Source organism: Ciconia boyciana, chromosome 5 (genome assembly GCF_034638445.1).
Source record: "Ciconia boyciana chromosome 5, ASM3463844v1, whole genome shotgun sequence".
Lineage (NCBI taxonomy): Eukaryota > Metazoa > Chordata > Aves > Ciconiiformes > Ciconiidae > Ciconia > Ciconia boyciana.
In genome coordinates this window covers 36,704,173-36,722,495 of record NC_132938.1, presented here as the reverse complement: position 1 = coordinate 36,722,495, position 18,323 = coordinate 36,704,173, and the positions used below count along the sequence as shown (strand labels likewise).

Below are 18,323 nucleotides of genomic sequence, written 5' to 3'. Positions count from 1 at the left end.
GGGCCGGGCCGGCGGCCCCGCCGCGCCCCCGGGGAGGCCAATCGGGGCCGGCCGGGCGGCTTTCCGCCCGTGTGCCCCTGTTTGTGTACGTGCCGCGGCCGGCTCCCGGCGGTGGGCGGGGGCTGCGGGCGGGGCCGCCCGCCCGTCGCAGCCCGCCCGTCGCAGCCTGCGAGGTGCGGTGGAGGGACAGCGTCGTGCCGGGCCTCGCAGCCGCGGCCGCCCCGGAGCCGTGGGAGCCAGGCGTGCTCGGCGCAAGGGCGGCGATGTTGGTGCTGGATTGCAGCTCGGAGGTGAGGTTTGGGGAAGGTCGGTCCGCTGTTCGTGTCTTACCGGGAGCCCAGCTACGGAACCGTGTGAAGCGTAGCTTGCCTGGAGTCGCTGCTAGATACGTTGGGGCACTGCCGATGGCGATCGGTATTTCTGGTTAAGTTGGGAGCCAACAAAGCCATGCGTGGGTTGCTTGTTTTTAAAGGGCAGTCTCAAGGAACGTGACGGTCGACGATTTGCGAGGGGGTGTTTTCTGCTACGGTGCAGTGTTCTCGGACTTGCCGTGGCTTAGTCTGGCAATAACATTGTGCTTTTTTTTTTGGTATCTTGTTCGTTTTAGTCTGGTAGCTTCAGCAATCTGTTTGAGGCAGGAACCGGTGTGAACGCACCTGCAGATGCCTTTGGTCAGTCTCCAGCTCACTTGGCTGCTTGTGGCGGTGAAGCTTTTTTCCTACTTTGGCAACTGCAGACAGGAGCAAATTTGAACCAACAGGTAAAATACAGAAGTTTTGTTTCTTCCACTTCTAATCTGGCATGTCAGTAAATCCCATTTATATTATTTATGTATTTTTTTATCTAAGAGAGGTTTTATATACACAGTTGTATTGCATGAGGTATCTGGGGTTGCTTGTTTTAGAGTAACTTTATTCTAGCACGAACCAGAAATCCTGTCTATATTGTGTTAGTGATTTCATTTACAATTTATAATGCAATTTTCACACTTACAGCGCTGCATGCAGATGTCAAAAGAACTTAATTCTTTTACACAAATGAGTATTCCTTTTTCCTCTGAAATTTTGCCCCTACTTCCAGTAAACATAAGGATTCTTCCTCTGGCTGCAAAGTTTGATTTGCTTATACCTCTGAGCTGGCAGCAGCACCTTGTTGGCCACAGCAATCCCGGAACGGTGCCGAAAGATGCTGTTAATGAGTGTACAGAGGGTATTCTGGGTAAATCATCTTTTAGATGGTAAAGGCTAAACCACGAGTATTGCATGGGATAGTATTTCTACTTTGCTGTGATGAACACACTAAACATTTAACGGCAGTTACTGAGTACACCTCACTAGCTGTATTCCTTTAATCTCTCAACTCACAACAGACTGGTATACAGAGTAACACTCCATAAATGGTCATGCTGGAGAACAAGACAGCTTCATCCTATTCCCCTTCCTTCAAATGACTGCTGTATATCAATTGTGTTTTTAGGATTGCCTTGGAGAAGCCCCGATTCATAAAGCAGCAAAAGTTGGGAGTTTGGAATGTCTTGCTCTCCTTGTTGCTGGCGATGCCAAAATTGAGTAAGTTGAGCTACATTTAGTCATTTCAGTAAGTGTCAAAGGATACATGTATTTCACGCAGTACTTTTTCTTGTTCAGAGCGTGCATGCTAAGACTGTAAATATAGCATGACTATAGCCATAAGAGCAGTATTAAAAACTGCCAGACATAAACACCAAAGTAGCATAGAACACATGCTGTCCTTTAGTACCACGTTCAAGACCTCTATAGTAACTGCTAAGAGACTATTCCCGATCCTAAGTTCTCCTTTTTCGTTTTCCATTCTGACTCATGCTGTGCTCACCTTCCTCTTGCCTTTCTGATCTGCTAAACCAGTCATCATCTGACAACAAATTTATTTTAAAATAATTATTCCTTGTTGCATTTAATACCAGCCCTCTGTATGAGTAGAGCCCCATGCTATTGTTGACAAGCCTCCTTGGTATTGATTCTCTGTACTTATTTTTATACCTCTCTAAAGTTAATCTTGATCAGTGCTTGCTCATAATACATATTCCAGTTTAATTGAATGGTTATTGTTAATGCTGTGTTTCAGCTTGTGCAACAACAGCGGACAAACAGCAGCAGACCTGGCACTGGCTTATGGCTTTCTGGAATGTGCCAAGTTCCTCACCACAATTCAGCACACTCAGACGATGAAAGTGAGAGAACACTCTGGCTCCTCACGAAGTGACAAATGTGGCTTGCTGAGAGAGGATCCAGCAGCACAGAAACAAGAGTGGGAAACCAGCAGATCCATAAGCAGGAAGAGGAGAAGATCAGATGGTGTGTAACACTGTTGGTTTACTACAATTCAGAGTATTTCTTTTTTTTTTTTTAATGCTTTTAGTATTTTAAGTAAATAAATTTGGTGGTAGATACATAGCAGTTGGATTTAGAAGCCTCCTAGTAAGGATCAACTTGCATAGGGATTTAAGGTTGTGGTCTTATCGAAAATGGATAGTGTGTGTGGAATGCCACTGAAAAGGCTACTTTAACATGGCAGGGGGGGGGGGGGGGAAATTGTAGGTACTTTTACTGATGTACTGATGGAGTAGCTAAGGATTTATTCTTGTTTGTTCATATGACAGATCTTGTCTCCTAGCTGAGAAAAGAAGCAGCTTGTAATCCCAAAGTGAAATCAAGGGGAATCCGAAGTCTGAAGAAACATGACTGGACTATGTATTGAGCAGCCAGATGTGTATGCTGGTACATTGTCTCCTTCCAAGAAGGAGGAAAGGTCGTTTATTTCTACTTCTTACAGAAGACTGTTGTGGCTTGTTTTTTTTTTTCCTAGAATAGTTGTGTTCATACAGCTATAAATAAATGAGCATAACACAATGAATTCTCTCACATGTTTTTCTGTGTAAATATGAGAACAAAGTTCATAAAATTCAGTACATATAGCCATTTTTCTCCCACTCCTCTTCTAAAGTCAACAGTACCAGCAGCAAGTGATACCTTTGAACAGATTCATAGTGCACAAGACAGCTGGCTATGTGGAACCTGAAAGGTAGAGCACAGTTCATCTTTTTGGCAAGACAAAAATTCCATAAAATAAAAGGATTGGGCATTTAATCTGTAAAGATTTTAGCATAACAAGAAATGCTATATAAACATAAAGCTGTCCTAGCCAAAAGAAGAGAGTATTAGTTACCTAATAAATGAACTGTATTTCTTACAAATACACAGGATAACTTATTTTTAGAGGTTTCATTTAAAAAAAAAATTCTTAATTTAAATTACTCAAGCAACATTTCTATTTCAGCTGGGTTTTGACTGAATTAAAGCATTATTGTGATAAATAACAAGACAGTTATATCTAGATCAGCTAGTATTCTAGCTTAGCATGTTCCAGCCTAAGAGTGGAATTTAAATAGTTTTTGGTCGTTGAGGTAGGCACAGATTATAATAGGCATCCTTGTTCCAAAACTCTGGGCCCTTCCATCCACACCAGCCCTGTTGAAGAAAAAGCAAGATAGTATTTAAGTCTACTATGAATTCCGTTTTTCCTATCTACTACTATTGGATCCATTTTATTTTACTAATTTTAGTCTAAGCTGTATGAATTATTTTCAAGTATCAATAGAATGCAATGACACACAATTTTCATAAAGTTCTCTACATGCCTGGAAGACATTAACGGAAAACACGTTACAGAGTCTCTCTCCCCCCCTTCCTGCCTCCCCACCCCAGCTCATTTCCTGAGAAGTGGCATCTCTTCCCCCCCCCCCCCCCCCCACTGCCTTCTGCTGCTGCAGAGAGACTAACACTATTCTGAAACCTCTATCATTCTCAGTGTTTCCATTTCTCTTGTCTTGAATCCTTGCTGCCTTTGGTAACAGTTGATATTTCAGAGCCAAACAGAGCTCCTAATATCAGAAGGCGAGCTGTTGATCATGATTTAGCAGAAAACAGTCTAACAAAGCTCTTAAGTTTGCAGAGTACCACATAATTATGTGAGGTGTTCTTGAAAAGAGCTACAAACTTACAGTCCACCTCAGTTCCTCCCCTCCCCAGCCACTTTTGATGAGGAAAGGGGCTTCTGCATGTATTTTATCCTTCTGGACCATTCCTGAACACCTTGTAGCTGTAACAGCCTTTGGTTCTACCTGCTTTTTGGAAATTGTTTCTGTATTCATTTCAAGCTTTGATCATTATGGGGCTAGCAAAATGTTTCTTCAACAGCTTTTCTAGTTGGGCCCAACCCAAGGCTATTAAATAAAGGTATGAAATAAAAGTTGCTATTTGCAACTTAATATGAAGAACAGAAAACAGATTGATTACTTAACACCTATAGGATGATTTAGCCACTTTCATGGTTTAAGTTTCTGACACTATGTTTACTGGTTTGGAATGTGCTATGTCATCCCTTTTAGTAGCTTTAAATACAGAAATAACATTACGTGCCCTTTAGTTCTTCAGAGTTTTCCCAGATTTTTAAAACAGCTCAGTACCGGGGCCTTTAAACTTAGTTCAAGGCCCGATCTGAGAACACCTAGTGGTGGATTTTTTTTTTGGATAATTTTTTTTGTTGGATAATTTTAAATAAATGGTTATCTTCTCTGCTTCAGCAGCAGCATTTTACAGGCTGAACAGAGTTTTCTGTTCCATTCAAAATACCAAACACATTTATTGTCGATACTACTGGGTAAAAGGGGAGATGGTTTAATTCAGAGAAAGTAAAGAACGTTTCTTTGTATTCCAATAACTTTATGTAGTTGCTGACCCAATATATCTTCTCCAAAGACACTAAGTTTCAGAAACTAACAATAAGTAGCACATATGCAGGTTAACTGGGATCAGCACTTCCTCCATAAGGAATGTAGAAGCCATAGAATGGCCAGTTTGTGTTTGGCTGTACATTATTTGTTTAATGCCAAAATATATGTATATACATACATGTGTGTGTGTGTATATATATGTGCATATGCATCAAGCCTCACCTTTTCCAAAATAACATGCAGATCTTCTCCTCCAGTGTAATGTGGGTCTAAAATCAAATATTTTATGTGCCCTGTAGTCTCATTCCAAGCCACTCCTAATATTGTGTGAGCCAGAACACCTCCACCTAAAATAGGAGGAACACAAATTGCTAAAAATTTTTCACTGAGATTAGCTAAATATGCAAGCCTAAACTAAAAGTACATCAATGCTTTCTGTTAACAGATTAGCTTGGTTATCAAAATGATTCTGAAGCTGTCCTACATAAGATTCTTCACACTATTAAACAATATAACTTTACTACAACTAGGGAAGGTTACTTATTTTTACTTTACTTACTACAACTAGAGAATTTACTTCCCAAATTTCTTCCATGTCAGCAAGGCAGGTTAAATCCTCAGCACTTCCACCAGATTAAGTCAAGAATATTTCAAACGTCCGTTTTGCTCACTTTTTCTTTAAAGAAACTTAACTGTAGAAAAGGAATCTGGAAAACTTGCCAGTTGTAAAAGGACTAAAATTAGAACAGAAATCAGAATTTCTGGATAAGGGTTATCTGCTGTTTTCTACCAAGTTCCATCAACGGATATTAGGGGCAGAGTAGTAATTTCTGACTCCCCTTTCTCCAGCCTGCAAACAGGGAAAGGGGATGTTTTGATGAGCTGGCCACAGGTCGACTCCTGCATGTTTCTTTCAGATAGCAAGAGGAGTTTACATCCTTGGGATACTGCAGTAATGACTCCACACAACAGATAGGAATTGCAAAAATCCCAGAACACAAGCAAACCCCCTCCCCAAATGCCAACCTCTCTGCCCCCGCCCCAACAACAAAGATTAAACCAATCCACAAGAGAGCATTACAGGGAAGGAGAAGTTACAGACTAAAAGATTTTTCACTATAGGATTCAAAATTCTTGAAATTCAGACAAAAAGGCTGCTGAAAGGCCAAGAATATTTCTTACCAAAATCTGGACTTCTGGCACCTCTTTTTTGAGAGAGTAACACTATCTTTATGAAGTGCCACATAGCGATTGCAAAAATTGCTAAAGTTAAAATTTTATTAAAGCTGAAAATGATATTTTTCAATATTCTTCATTTTCTAAACCACAGCCATCTTGGAAATAGCTCAGTTAAAGTGTTCTTATGGTGTTCTTACGAATGGCATTTCTTATGTTACCAACATTTCAGATTATTAAAACTGGTCTTAAGAAGAATTTGGAAAATACCCTTCTCTTCAAAGCCAGATAAACACTACTCTGCTGTGATGGGAAGTTTTGGGGAACTGTATGAACCTCTGCTCCTCTAGAGAGCAGAAGTCAGCTCTCGAGTTCTGACTTCAACAGCAGTTTTTAAGAACACCATTAGGATTGACTTTTGTTACCAGGTTTAATACTGAGCTTGGGAGAAATACTGAGTGAAAAGATACCAGCCAGACTAAACTGTATCATTTTCCAGGCTCCCTTGGGAAAAGCATAATTTTTAATTAATCTAGAGTTTTGATTAACTCTTGTACAGTAAACTGAATTAGTTCTAATTAAAATGAAATTTATCACAGGGAGGCCACGCACTTTCATTGGCATTCTTCGATACTTGAGCACTTACCAATCATAACTGGAGTTCCTTCAGTCTTGAAATGATTAGCAAGCTCTCTTCCCTGCAATGCTAGTTCAGAACCCTGGCTAGGTAACAAAAACAACAATAGATTTGTCATCCTCACTAGGCTTAATTCTCTAATTAGCCATTATACTCATTAACTGCATAGGTAACTGATTAGGAAGTGGCTTAGTGCTTCTGTGTAAACATCCTGGGACAATCTGAAAAAAGTTTTTTAATGCAAGTTACAGATTCTGGTTGGACCAAGGAATCTACTGTAAGTCCAGTTGCCACTGGAGCACCTAGAGTCACCCAGCTTCTATAATGTGTCTGCTGCTTGTCTCCCACAGTGGGGACAGCTGGTAAGCCCCAATGGCTCCCTCCAAGCGGCTGAAAACCAGACTGGCTACATCTGTCAGCAAGGGGGAGTCTGAAGTAACAGGACTTCATCAGAAACATAACAAAAATAAGGTGTTGATAAAGGTGTTTATAACAATGTCTCTTAAGATAGGTTTCCACTGTAATTGCACAAGCAACTGCAGTACTCGTACCTGAGTTGGCTTTAAAAAAAAAATCAAATGTCAAAGAACATTAGTAATCTGTTCAAAGCAACACTGAATTTAGCTTTACTATAATCTCCCTGCTTTCCTTTTCAACTCTGTGGACCAGCCACAGACAAAAGAAGTTTACATGGGAGAGAAAGGCACACACAATACATCTGGGAGTCGGAGCTGAAGGCATACGTCTGCTGGACGCTCGTATTCCCCTTAGAAGACTGACAGTACTCCCGAAAGTGGTGACAGAAGCTAGGCAAGGAAATCAGAGATATTTTTAATATCTTGTCTTTGTATTTCTTCAGGTAGTGGCTAACCTTTTGAAAAGCCAAAAAAAGCCTGTGTGCCTGCTTCTCAAGTTCCTGAAGAGATGGATTAAATGCAGGCAGAATAGGCAACTGGAACTCTGGGAAACGAGGCATTTACAATAATGGATTCAGTACCAGTGTTGCTGGTGCAGCTGTGAAGTCTTATTTCCATAAAGAGTTGGAGGTGCTAGCTGGAAATAAGCCTAAGACAAAAATGCTATCCACTGCCAGTGATCAGCTGCAAAAGATGCATGACACCACTACTTCTCAGCATGGTAGTGATGTTGGCTTTTCATAATCCTGAAAAACAGTGGTGCTCTCTTGTAGCAGCACTATGAGCAATTCTACCCAGTTCACAAAGGAATCTATTCGATATTCTTATGTGCAGGAATAAAAACCTTCATACTGGCAGGGCCTGTCACAGCTGCTATAAATAATAGGTGGATCATCTGCAAATATAAGCTCTGGAACAAAAAAGATTAAAATTGTCTGTATAAAGCTTTACAAAATACTGAAGAACTGAACTATTTTCCTACTGTTAAGAATCACTATCACCATGGTCACATGCTCTTTTAGAATATTCACAGTAGAATTTACTCTAAATAAACATAACTCATGAGTAGTATTTTGTTTGACTAGAATTTTCATACACGCTAAGTCAGTATATATTCTTTATTTAATGACTGTATTTATGACAAAGAGTGTTCAGGGATTTGTTAGTCTGCTTAGTACTGCCTAAATTATAAAAATCCAGTAATTTTACTTCTGATAAACGCTGAACCCTACTTGTAGGGTTCTTTATTGTGTATGAGAGCATCAGATTGTCAGAATGGAAACTAATCCCTTGTTTTATCTATCACACAAACCCAGAAAAAGAGAACACTATTTCCAGGCTGTTCAACAATTTGCCTCAATCCTGAACTGACACATTAGCTCTGTGGACAAAATAATAATTTACTGTCAGTGCGCATTCAGTTCATTATGACCGCCAGACTGTGTGCCTGCTGCAAAAGTTACATTTGTGGTACAAAGCGATAGGCTGAATCCCACATCAGTTTGCATATAATTAAGCAATTTATAGCAACTGCAAACTAGAACCCCAAGCCCACAAGAAATTTAGCAACACCTTCATTTGTAAGCACTTCGCACAACCAAAGGCAGGAATACAGGGTTTATGAACAAGGAAGCCTTAAAAGATTTATTATCTCTTATTATCCCTATTATCCCATGTATTGTAATGGTAATTCGCATTTTAAGGCATTCAGTCTTTTTAATAATTACCAAGCTATTAAACAGATATTGATTCTTACCTGACAAATAATATTTTTGATGTTATTCCAGAAAGCTGATTCAAAACAAGCTGTACCTCAATTGAACCAATCCATTGCCGTGACCCAACAAATGCTGCAGGCTTGTCTCCAGCATCAACCAGTGCCTTTGCAACATCACGATGAAGAAGAAAAACAAACGTCAACAACATATAGCAGGCAATTCCACCACTTTTTGTGAACAAAGCTGGTTTATATATATGGGAACGTATTTTGAACCTAGCCAGTCAAAAGCAGACAAATGGATGTTGAATTCACTTGTTGCAGTTCTGTTTTGGAAATGTCACTTGAACACCAATAACAGACAGTGGCTATAAGCACAGAACATAACCCCAGGTCCACAGGCGGACTTCAAGCTGGGATAGTGAGCACTGAGCTGCCTAATAATGGAGTGCAGCATTTGTACTGCAGAATCTACTTCAGACTGAAGTACCTGGATTCCCATTCAAAGCGTCTCAGAAAAGGATCCGTAATATAGTGCTCTGAGGAAGAGGCCACTGAAATACACTGAAAGTTGTGGTTTATTTTAAACTCTTCTCCATTCTGAGGCTTATATGTCACATGCAGCACTTGAGGGGCCTTTTCCGCTCAGGATACAAAGCCCACAGTCTCCTGAAGGCTACTGCCCTTTTCTAGATGTCTAAAAATACCACAGGAGTGCATGGACTTCAGTTGCTTTTAGGTTTAGGTGTTGACTGAGAAAAGTTCAGGAAATACAGTTTTAACTTCAGTGCTCACATCCCTATTAGGTATGACGAAAGTAATTTTATGAACTGAATCAAAGTTTCCTAAAAATGTTCAGTAAATAAATATAACACAAAGAACTATTTTTAGAAGACTGAAGATAATTGCAGTAATTTTTTCTAGGCATACAGTATTAGCTACCCAAGCCTACAGTTTTCCTTCAGTGCTGCTAACAGAAATGAACATATTCAGGTATGCATTTGAATTCACAATAGAAAAAGAAGTGAAGGAGAGTTAAAAAAACAAACAAAAAACAAAACAGGAAAAGCCCCCTATTCTCAAAGGCAAAGTTGCAAAATAAAGCAGTAAATCAATGCATAGCATCTGGGGACTAATCCAGCTGTCACTGAAGACAAAAGTCAGTTTTTAAACTGATTTTAATATGACACATTGGCTTGTTTTCTTTCATTTGGCAAAAAAAGTAAAAAAGTAATAATCTGAGCTTCTAGTAGAACATTGATCCAAGGAAATATTTAATCCAAGGAAATATTTAGAAGACTATTTTAGTGAGTCTTATTTGTACAGATAATGTCACCTGACACTGATAAACATTTGGAGACAGATCTCCTGTAATAAAAGTTGTTAAAATTAGTAATTCAGAACTACTATAGTTCAATTTAAGAGATAAATTAAAAATATCACACAACTCGTCTAAAATATATGAATTTGATATTTAAAAAATAATCTATACAAACTTTTCTAGACCAATATGAATAATTAATCTGCCTAAATGTTCGGTACCTGTTGAATTTCCTTGTGTGTTGGTATAGGTGTATCAATGTAACCTTGGTACTTGAACCAAGAACAGATTGTCTGCAGAGACCGATAGGCACAGCCCCAACCACTGTCATCAATCCGATCCTGCATATAGTGGTGATAACTATATACACCACGTACTAAATAAACCTGCACAGAAAGAGATAATACAAATGAATCTGATGACACTTGCATCAATTTTCACAAAAGTCACATGACTTGTCACTTGCACTGTAAAAGCTTTCACTTGGGGATTGCAAATCTTTGGAAGAACTGAAGGGTTGTTACTCACATATGACTACTCCTCCTTTTTTTGTCTCCTAAACATCTCCATTCATAGTTTTAGTTTCTGTCCTGGTTCTGAGAAATTTTCAAAATACATGCTAGAAGTGTGTACACCCTTTTCCAAGAAAATGGATGTACACACTTTGTCATCTATACAGTACTGACTATCTAAATTACTACTTTTAACAACAGATCTCAAGTAAAATAAGAAGTACTTTCTTCCAAATGTATCAGTTTAAACTTACCATACCAGACTCCGTACCAGGTGAATTAAGATGTAAATGTGGATTTCTGAGATACCCATCTTTATATGGTTCATCTGGAAAATGATAAGCATTTGCTCTCTTGAAATATGGCCTGTCACAAGGCAGATTGAATAACCCATGCAATTCCTACATGCAAGTTAGAATAAAAATAAAGAGCACAATTCAAATTTTGGATTAAAAGAAACATCACATTGAAAGTAACAATAAAGACATAAACAATTTTAACAGCATAGTTTAGCAAATCAATATATTAAAATCTGCTTAATTAAATATTCAGCATGTATGTTTACTACTAGATCTCACCTCTCAAAGGAAGCTCATGGAGGCTTACCTCCTATCTAAACGGCCCACTATTTTATAGAGTCCTGCTACATAACACCTGCCACTGGAGCCCCACTGAAGATATCACAAGTGACAAGTGTCTTATGGAAGTGTGTAAAATACACCATACTAGAAAAGGATTACAGTTTTATCTCTGTAGTAGATACACACACTCTGAATTATAATCTTAACTAATATTGACGACATACAAACACCACATACTGAGCTTATGGTTTAAGCAGATTCAGTCTATTTTTAAATCTCTTAAGCACTGTTTACAACACAGCAGCCGCATTTAAAGAGATATATTGTCTTATTTCACAGAGCTTAAGAGTGAAGGGAATGATGAGATCATTTAGGATAACGTGTGTAACACAGGTAATACATTTTACGCAGATGACCCAACACTGAACCCAACTACATTAGCTACAGTAACACTTAGCAATCAGTGGATAAAAGTGAACAGAAGACAGAGAGCAGGAAAGACTTAATGTACCACAAACGCCTGAGGGCTCTGCAAATGCAAGGAATAGATGAGGCTTCATATACCTAGCAATTCTTCACACGGAGGAAGAAAATGAAAAATCCCCATGGCTTCTACACCTCTAAGGCAGCAGAAGATTCTTTCCCCGCACTCAGTATGTGTAACTGTGTGACCTGAACTGGTACCTGCCAGGTACACATCTCAATCTGAAAGGATTGCCACATCAGAACATTTTTCCACCTCATCCATATTCCTTTTTCTAGATGTGCCAACCCAGAAGGCAAAAAACAAATAAACAAAAGCTAAGGCTGGTCAGTTGTGAGCCACAAAAAGCAGCCCCCCCAACCAAATAAACAAGAACCCCAACACCACACAACCCCAAGAAAGAAACAAAAAAAAAAAAAAACAAAACCCCAACCCTAACCCTTTCAGGACACGTGTTAGAGCCTGAAAGTAATAACACGCTCAAGTAATCTGATATTTTACCACAGAAGTGGAGAAATTCAAAGAATCCAGTACCAGAAGTATAATTTAGATAAAACCTATCTAAAAAAATCCTATGTAGTTTTCAAGTTTCTATTGTTCCCTTACAAAAATGAGATCTGACACATTTTATAAAATAAATTCTAATAAATCAAGCTTCCACATTCAGTATACTGCTTCAGTTATAATAAAAATAAATCTAAAAACCAGCAGTATCTGTTAGTATTTAATTCTATGTTGGCTGAATGAAAAGCTTTACCACTGCTTCAGTTACAATAATAATTATAATTAAAAAAAAAAAATCAGGCTCTGTTAGTATTTGTTGGCTTTACCTTTCTGTAACTTTCCAGTTGATCATCTGAAATACCTGTAGGATATGAGATTGTAACAAGGTGATTTTTTCCTGGTAACATGAAATGAAATTGCTCTGGTACCACAATTGATGTTCCCTTCATATATTTCATGATACATCTTTCCATGTCAGTTAATTGCCTGTGAATTGCTTTCACTAGGAGACTTTGTACCCTGCAAAGTATAAGGGAGAATATTTAGGAAGTAGAACAGTGATGGTGGATCATTTTGTCTCATAGCTCTGATAGTTATACAATACTTATATGCATATTTGCACCTGGTCTGATGAACTTACTACTTCCATGCTTCCACTCCCACACAGAAAGACAGAACCTCACTGTGCTTTACTCAAAGCATGTCCGCACAGAGAAACTAGCCCTTAGTGATTCAACCCTCCAAAGTGCAGGTACTCTGGTCTCATATCAGAAACACAACCATTATGAGCATTTGCCAAAATAAAAGTTACATCAATGACTATATGGGGTCTTTTTTGCATTTTATCCACCCCACCTCATTTAGCATCCTTCAGAGTCAAATCGTATGTAAAAAGTGCAAGGAAAAAATATAGAGGAAGACTTTAATGTTTTCTACCTTCACCTACCCAGCTGCAGCCCCTAACGTAGTACTGAGATTACAAAGGCTCATCAAATACATTCCAACTCTCACTCTTTTATACACACTCACGCACTTACATGAATCTTTAGAACATTTTCCTGACTTTCTCAATTCCTTGCTAAGCAATGGTTATGAGTTCTCAAATCTATCAGACATTGATAAACTGAATTTTTTTGTAGATAGCAAAAAGATTGTGTCTCAAGATTATTAAGGCTAACAACTGTCTATAGGAGCTTTAATTATTTATATAGTTAAAATTCCACTACAAAAATACTATATGCTACTTCATTAACTGATTAATGATATGATAGCTTTACTTCATTATTTCAAGAAAAAGCAGAAATGAAGCTGAAAAATTACAAGTTCAGGATAACACTTACTTTCCCCATGTTTCTTCTGGAGAAACAGATACAACAACATCAACTGGTAATGTCATATTAATGTAGTGGTGTTCCTTATTTTCCCTTTCAATGACTGGAGCCAAAGCAGCTAACGAAGACGTCATTTCCAACATGAGGTCTACATTGACTATCTGCTGCTGCAGAGAATAAAGATACCAATAGTACATCTCCAACAATACATGCACCAAGAAGGCAAAAGTAAGATTGTAGATATTTGGTATCAAACTCAGTAATGAAATAATTGGCTTTACAAAAAGCTAGTAATGTTAAAGACAAACTTCTATGTGCTGATTTACTGTAGATGGATCTCTGCATTCACGCCGAGTCTCAATGACTTTAAAAGGATTCTTTAAGTCATATCAATGTCTATTTGTGTACAGAAAAGCCTACGGAGGGCAGGTCTAAAATGTTTAAGTGATAGGTTGTCTGATACAATTTATTAGTGTGGTGAGACACATACCGTATCTTGTAACTTTTTATCCTTTTTTTTGCCAAGCTTTCGTTTGGTCTCATCATCTTGATCAAATCTGAAGTATCAACAAAAAGAGAAATTTCTATAATATGAAATTAATTATTAAAAAATTATATATTTTTAAATATACTCACTGTATAAATCGTCTTATCTCCTTACAAGCAGAATCATCAGTCAGCTCTGGAACAGTGTTCATGCCATTGTTAGGCCACACATAGACTGAACTGTGGCAAATTCTTAATACAAGAACATCTGAGGACAGTTTATTTGCAAGATCACTGAAAACATATCCTAACGCCTTTTTTGTTGATGCCTCTGAAACACAATAAGGATACAATTAGCCTAGAAAAGTCCCTCACTTTTGTTGTAGCTGCTGGGCACACATTTTTTAAAAAATTGTTATGTTTTGACTTGAATAAAAACATCAGTGCTGTTATGATCAGAAAAATGGCTATGTAAACAAAAACTGAGATAAGATTTCACTTAGCAAGTCTGTCTCAAACATTCACACTCATACGTGACTGAACAGAAGTGTACTGTTTCTCTCAGGTACTGTCAAATATGAAGAGCTGAATGAATTACAGAAGAATAACCTACACCACAGTAGATTCTTACATCAATAACTCTTAACCAAGTCTGCAGTTACAAACAAACTTCTATGTACAAACTTCTACATATGGTTATATTTAGTCTTTTGAGTAAATACTGGAAAGATTCAATCTGAGTCACATGTTTCTAACTTCATACAATTATCCAGAAATACAAACCAAAAACATACAAAATTTTTGGAAAAGCAGGGCCTACACTTCAGCTACAGACCAAATTTTGGCCAATGTACACCTGTAACTGCAAGCCACACCCTGGTCAGCCTGAATCTTTATTACTGGTATAGACATCTGTCTTTCAGAGCTTGACTTGACTTTTTAAGTTTCACCCACTCCTTACAACCTGAACCAATACTGGATATGACAGAGCAACTTTTGCACATTACCAGCATTGTTTTCCTCACTGAGGGGATTAACAGCCATTACTTAGAATGCAATGAGCTATACAAAGCCTAACAAGCTATCAAAGACTATGCTGAACTGTATTTCTTTAACACATTAACTTAGATTTGGCCACCATTATTAGTTGACTTTTGCACTAGAAGTCTATAAAAGCTACAGTATTAGAAAAATCAAACAAACCCCAACATATTTAGCTAAATCTCCTCCAAAAGAAAAACCTCACTGCCTTCAAGGGAATGGTCTGCCATATTCACATACTATTTCTCTGTAGAATATTATGCTGCACTTGGACAATCTCAGCATCACTCTGCTTCACTGTGGTTGAAATTCACTACACTGTAAATAAAGTCAGATAAATAGCCTTTCTCTGAGGATGCAATTCACAAAAAGCCACTACGCATTAGGCCAACCTGTTCAACACTTCTATTCCACATCATGAACTGAAGCGAGCCAAAGTTCCTTTTCAAGGTTCATTAGCATTGAATGCAGAGTTTCTACTATAGACATATCCTTTTAAAATGCAGAATGAGGTATGGTTAGGCCAAAGACACCCTCCTTCCGCACTCTGCCCTGCAATAGCTCAATGGCCACTGATAGTCTTGAGTAGACTTTTTGAAGTGAATTTCAGATTATTGTAAGAACACAGGACTAAAGGAGCCTCTTAATGCCACATGGTCTAATCCCTTGTTATCACATGGGATTGCAGTAGCCAATCCCACCTACATTCAGTAGAGTAACTAGTTAGCTTGTTCATCTTCTCTGTTGCTCTAGAATTACTAGACCACAATCTCAAAGCTGTATTATTAATATAATCCTGTTATAACCAAATTAATTGTCATTAAGTCACTCTGTTTGCTTAGTGGCCAAATCTAAGTTATTAGTTATTCTCTGTTCATTTGTTTAATTTCAGGGTCAACTTTGGGATCAAACTGAAAAGTGATCCCAATACCATATCCATAAGCAAGAAAAACATGTAAAAAAAAGTGGAAATTTAAACTTTACTTCAAATTAAAATAAAAAACATACATGGAAAAAGACTGTCAGAAAATTAATGGAGATAACAACATTTTTTTGACATAATCTTTAGGGGTCTGGGAAGAAGCACTTAACATCTGGTAAAATGCCAAGAAAATAAACATCACAGATAGTTAATTAACATTTATATAATTAACCTTTTATTAAGAAATCTGTTATAGTCTTACAGACACACCATCAGTAGTTGCTAGCTGAAATGCAAGATCCAAGCCTCCTCTTATTCTAAAGAGTATGTCCATAGCTTCTAGAATTACCTAAGGAGGAAAAAAAAAAAAAAAGGCAATGAAAATGAATAGTTATTTCAGCATGCTTTCTCTCAAGTTACAGTTGACTGTTATTATGCCACAGTGTGTGAGCACACCAGTAATTACTGCAGCTGCTCAGGGTACAAAAGGCCAGTGAATAAAGAGGGAACTGAGCAGCACAGCAGCACATAGTTGCCAGAGCCAGTACCTCAACTACATGAGTGCTGCTACAGGCAGCCCTTAAAACACATTTCCTACCTAAACAAGAAAGTCTTAATTCTATACTTTTACCATTTAGAAATATTTTGGGTAAAGTGTTGTTGTTTCTCATTGTTTCAATCCAAATGTGTTTCTCTCACGAGTCTTCTTCCAGTTCAAATAAACCAAGGAGTGCTCTGAGCAGTAGAGAAGAAAGGTAATTAAGCACATCTGTAGGTGTGCATTCATCCTGGTTAGGAAATCGCAGCTTCAGGGAAAGGAAAAAAAAAAAGGGGGGGGCCAGATACAACCTCTAGAACCCAGGCTGAGTTTCACATTTGATGGAAGAGCTGCTTATGCCTGCACAGAGACCACCCAGCTGTTTTTTTTTCCCCTTCCCAAGTCCCTGCTCTGCATCCCCACAACTGCTCGTTCCAGACATTTTAACATGAGCTTCATCAGAGAACTCATGCAGATGGAAAACCACCCTCTTATTGAGAGAAGACATTTTCAGCCAGATCAATTCCCAGTCAAGCTCAACGTGCTGCTACAAAAACAGTCGAGCCAGTACAGAGAGGAACAAAAGGTGACAGCTCAGAAGACTGTGGGTATTGCTCAATCTAACAGTCCACAAAAAGAAATGCTTCACAGCCTTAATTGCTCTAAAAAAAGCCACCAGACACCTGTAAGAATAATTACACAAAGACCCTTTGGAAAGACTTACCGCATAACTGTTTGCTTACAAGGTATGGGAAACTTCCAGGTGCAAGGCTATCATTATTCATGAAATAAAAGAATCAAAAAATAGGACTAATTTTCTTTCCATTTAAAGTATTCTAAGCCGAAATGTAAAAAAAAGATATGCATGCCTGATGGAAATATAAGCATCTACACTTTTCGCTTTGGACAAAGGGTTTTTGGATTTCCATTATTCTGGAATGCCAAAGTTTACTCCAAGAAACAAAAAAGGCAAGATTGCAATGTCTAATGTTTTGGTTCCTGAAGCATAATCCTGAACTATTTTAGACAACACAGTTATCTATGTTAAAAAGGTCTTGGAGCATGGGATTCACAAGTGCCAGCATCTGAAAAAAAGTCTGCCTGGGTTGATGTGACAGGTGTTTTTTATTTGAATTATTACAACACAAGAATAACGTTCACGAATGAAAAGCAGAGCTCTGCAAAAAGAGTGAGAGGATTTGCCCTTTTGACAGTGGCTCACCACAGATGATGAGGTCTTCGGACAAATCCCTGACAAAAGGCACGCAGGCTGAGACCCCAGGGTCCCCAGGGGCGACAGGAAAGGCTGCTGCGAGGGGCGGACGAAGGGGGCAGCGCGGCCTGGACGCTACAGAAAGGGCCTCGCACCCGGAGCTCCCGAGGGGCCTCGACGCTTCCCCCCGAGGTGCCCCTGGGGGCTGGAGGCCCAAACGCCGCCGCGGAGCACCCACCGGGGAGCGGGAAGGCGGCCACCAGCCCCCAGCCCGCCCCGCTCGCCACAGGACCGGGCAGCGCCGCAGACCGCTCCCCCGCGGCCGTTTCGGGTGTGGGGGGAAACAGCTGGGGGGGCCTCTAGGGCAAGCCCCCGGCCCCGCTGCTAGCCCAGCCCGAGCGGGAGCCGAGCCGAGCCGAGCCGAGCCCTGCCCTGCCCGCTGAGGACAGACCCCCGCCGCCGCCCCCCACCCGCGGGGCCCCGGGGGAGGGGCGGACTCACCACGTCCGTCAGCGCCGCGGCAGGGGCCGGGCCCGGCCGCATCCTCCCCGCGCACGCGCGCTCCCGCCCGGAGGGCGGCGCTGCGCGAGCTGGCGGCACGGACGTTTCTCCCCCCCGGCGGAAACGGGCGGCGGGAGCCACGTGACGGCTGACGCCCCTCCTCCCCCGCCAG

General features: G+C 39.6%; 2 protein-coding genes across 7 annotated transcripts; one reads left to right on the top strand and one right to left on the bottom strand.

Moving 5' to 3' along the window:
* Positions 1-2,840, top strand: ANKRD37 (ankyrin repeat domain 37). Its single transcript, XM_072861928.1, has 5 exons — positions 1-290; positions 608-760; positions 1,477-1,568; positions 2,104-2,333; positions 2,639-2,840. Exons 1-5 carry the CDS (start codon positions 264-266, stop codon positions 2,650-2,652), a joined length of 516 nt encoding a protein of 171 aa, XP_072718029.1. The 5' UTR covers positions 1-263; the 3' UTR covers positions 2,653-2,840.
* Positions 2,841-2,871: 31 nt separating this feature from the next.
* On the bottom strand, positions 2,872-18,278 carry UFSP2 (UFM1 specific peptidase 2). Of its 6 annotated transcripts, none has more exons than XM_072861916.1 (13): positions 18,152-18,268; positions 16,531-16,634; positions 16,170-16,248; positions 14,087-14,267; positions 13,941-14,007; positions 13,460-13,617; positions 12,446-12,638; positions 10,805-10,951; positions 10,260-10,424; positions 8,757-8,881; positions 6,594-6,670; positions 4,994-5,118; positions 2,872-3,506 (listed from the first exon to the last, which is right to left on the bottom strand). In XM_072861916.1, the coding sequence occupies exons 2-13, from the start codon at positions 16,531-16,533 to the stop codon at positions 3,420-3,422; spliced, it is 1,407 nt and encodes a 468-aa protein (XP_072718017.1). In that variant the 5' UTR covers positions 16,534-16,634; positions 18,152-18,268; the 3' UTR covers positions 2,872-3,419. The 6 variants fall into 6 exon arrangements, with proteins under 6 accessions (XP_072718017.1, XP_072718018.1, XP_072718015.1 ...); XM_072861917.1 differs by lacking the exon at positions 18,152-18,268 and adding an exon at positions 17,660-18,139; XM_072861914.1 differs by lacking the exon at positions 16,531-16,634 and having other exon boundaries at positions 18,152-18,278.
* Between the last annotated feature and the right edge of the window lie 45 nt (positions 18,279-18,323).

What these genes read in the sequence shown, in the direction of transcription:
- ANKRD37 (XM_072861928.1), top strand. Translation starts at nt 264, where the DNA reads ATGTTGGTGCTGGATTGCAGCTCGGAG. An exon ending in TGCTGGATTGCAGCTCGGAG is followed by an intron (nt 291 to 607) that starts GTGAGGTTTGGG and finishes TGTTCGTTTTAG; the next exon opens with TCTGGTAGCTTCAGCAATCT. An exon ending in GCTGGCGATGCCAAAATTGA is followed by an intron (nt 1,569 to 2,103) that starts GTAAGTTGAGCT and finishes GCTGTGTTTCAG; the next exon opens with CTTGTGCAACAACAGCGGAC.
- UFSP2 (XM_072861914.1), bottom strand. Translation starts at nt 18,193, where the DNA reads ATGCGGCCGGGCCCGGCCCCTGCCGCGGCGCTGACGGACGTG. An exon ending in TCAAAAATATTATTTGTCAG is followed by an intron (nt 6,671 to 8,756) that starts GTAAGAATCAAT and finishes TTTGTTACCTAG; the next exon opens with CCAGGGTTCTGAACTAGCAT. An exon ending in TGCATGTTATTTTGGAAAAG is followed by an intron (nt 3,507 to 4,993) that starts GTGAGGCTTGAT and finishes TTTCTTCAACAG; the next exon opens with GGCTGGTGTGGATGGAAGGG.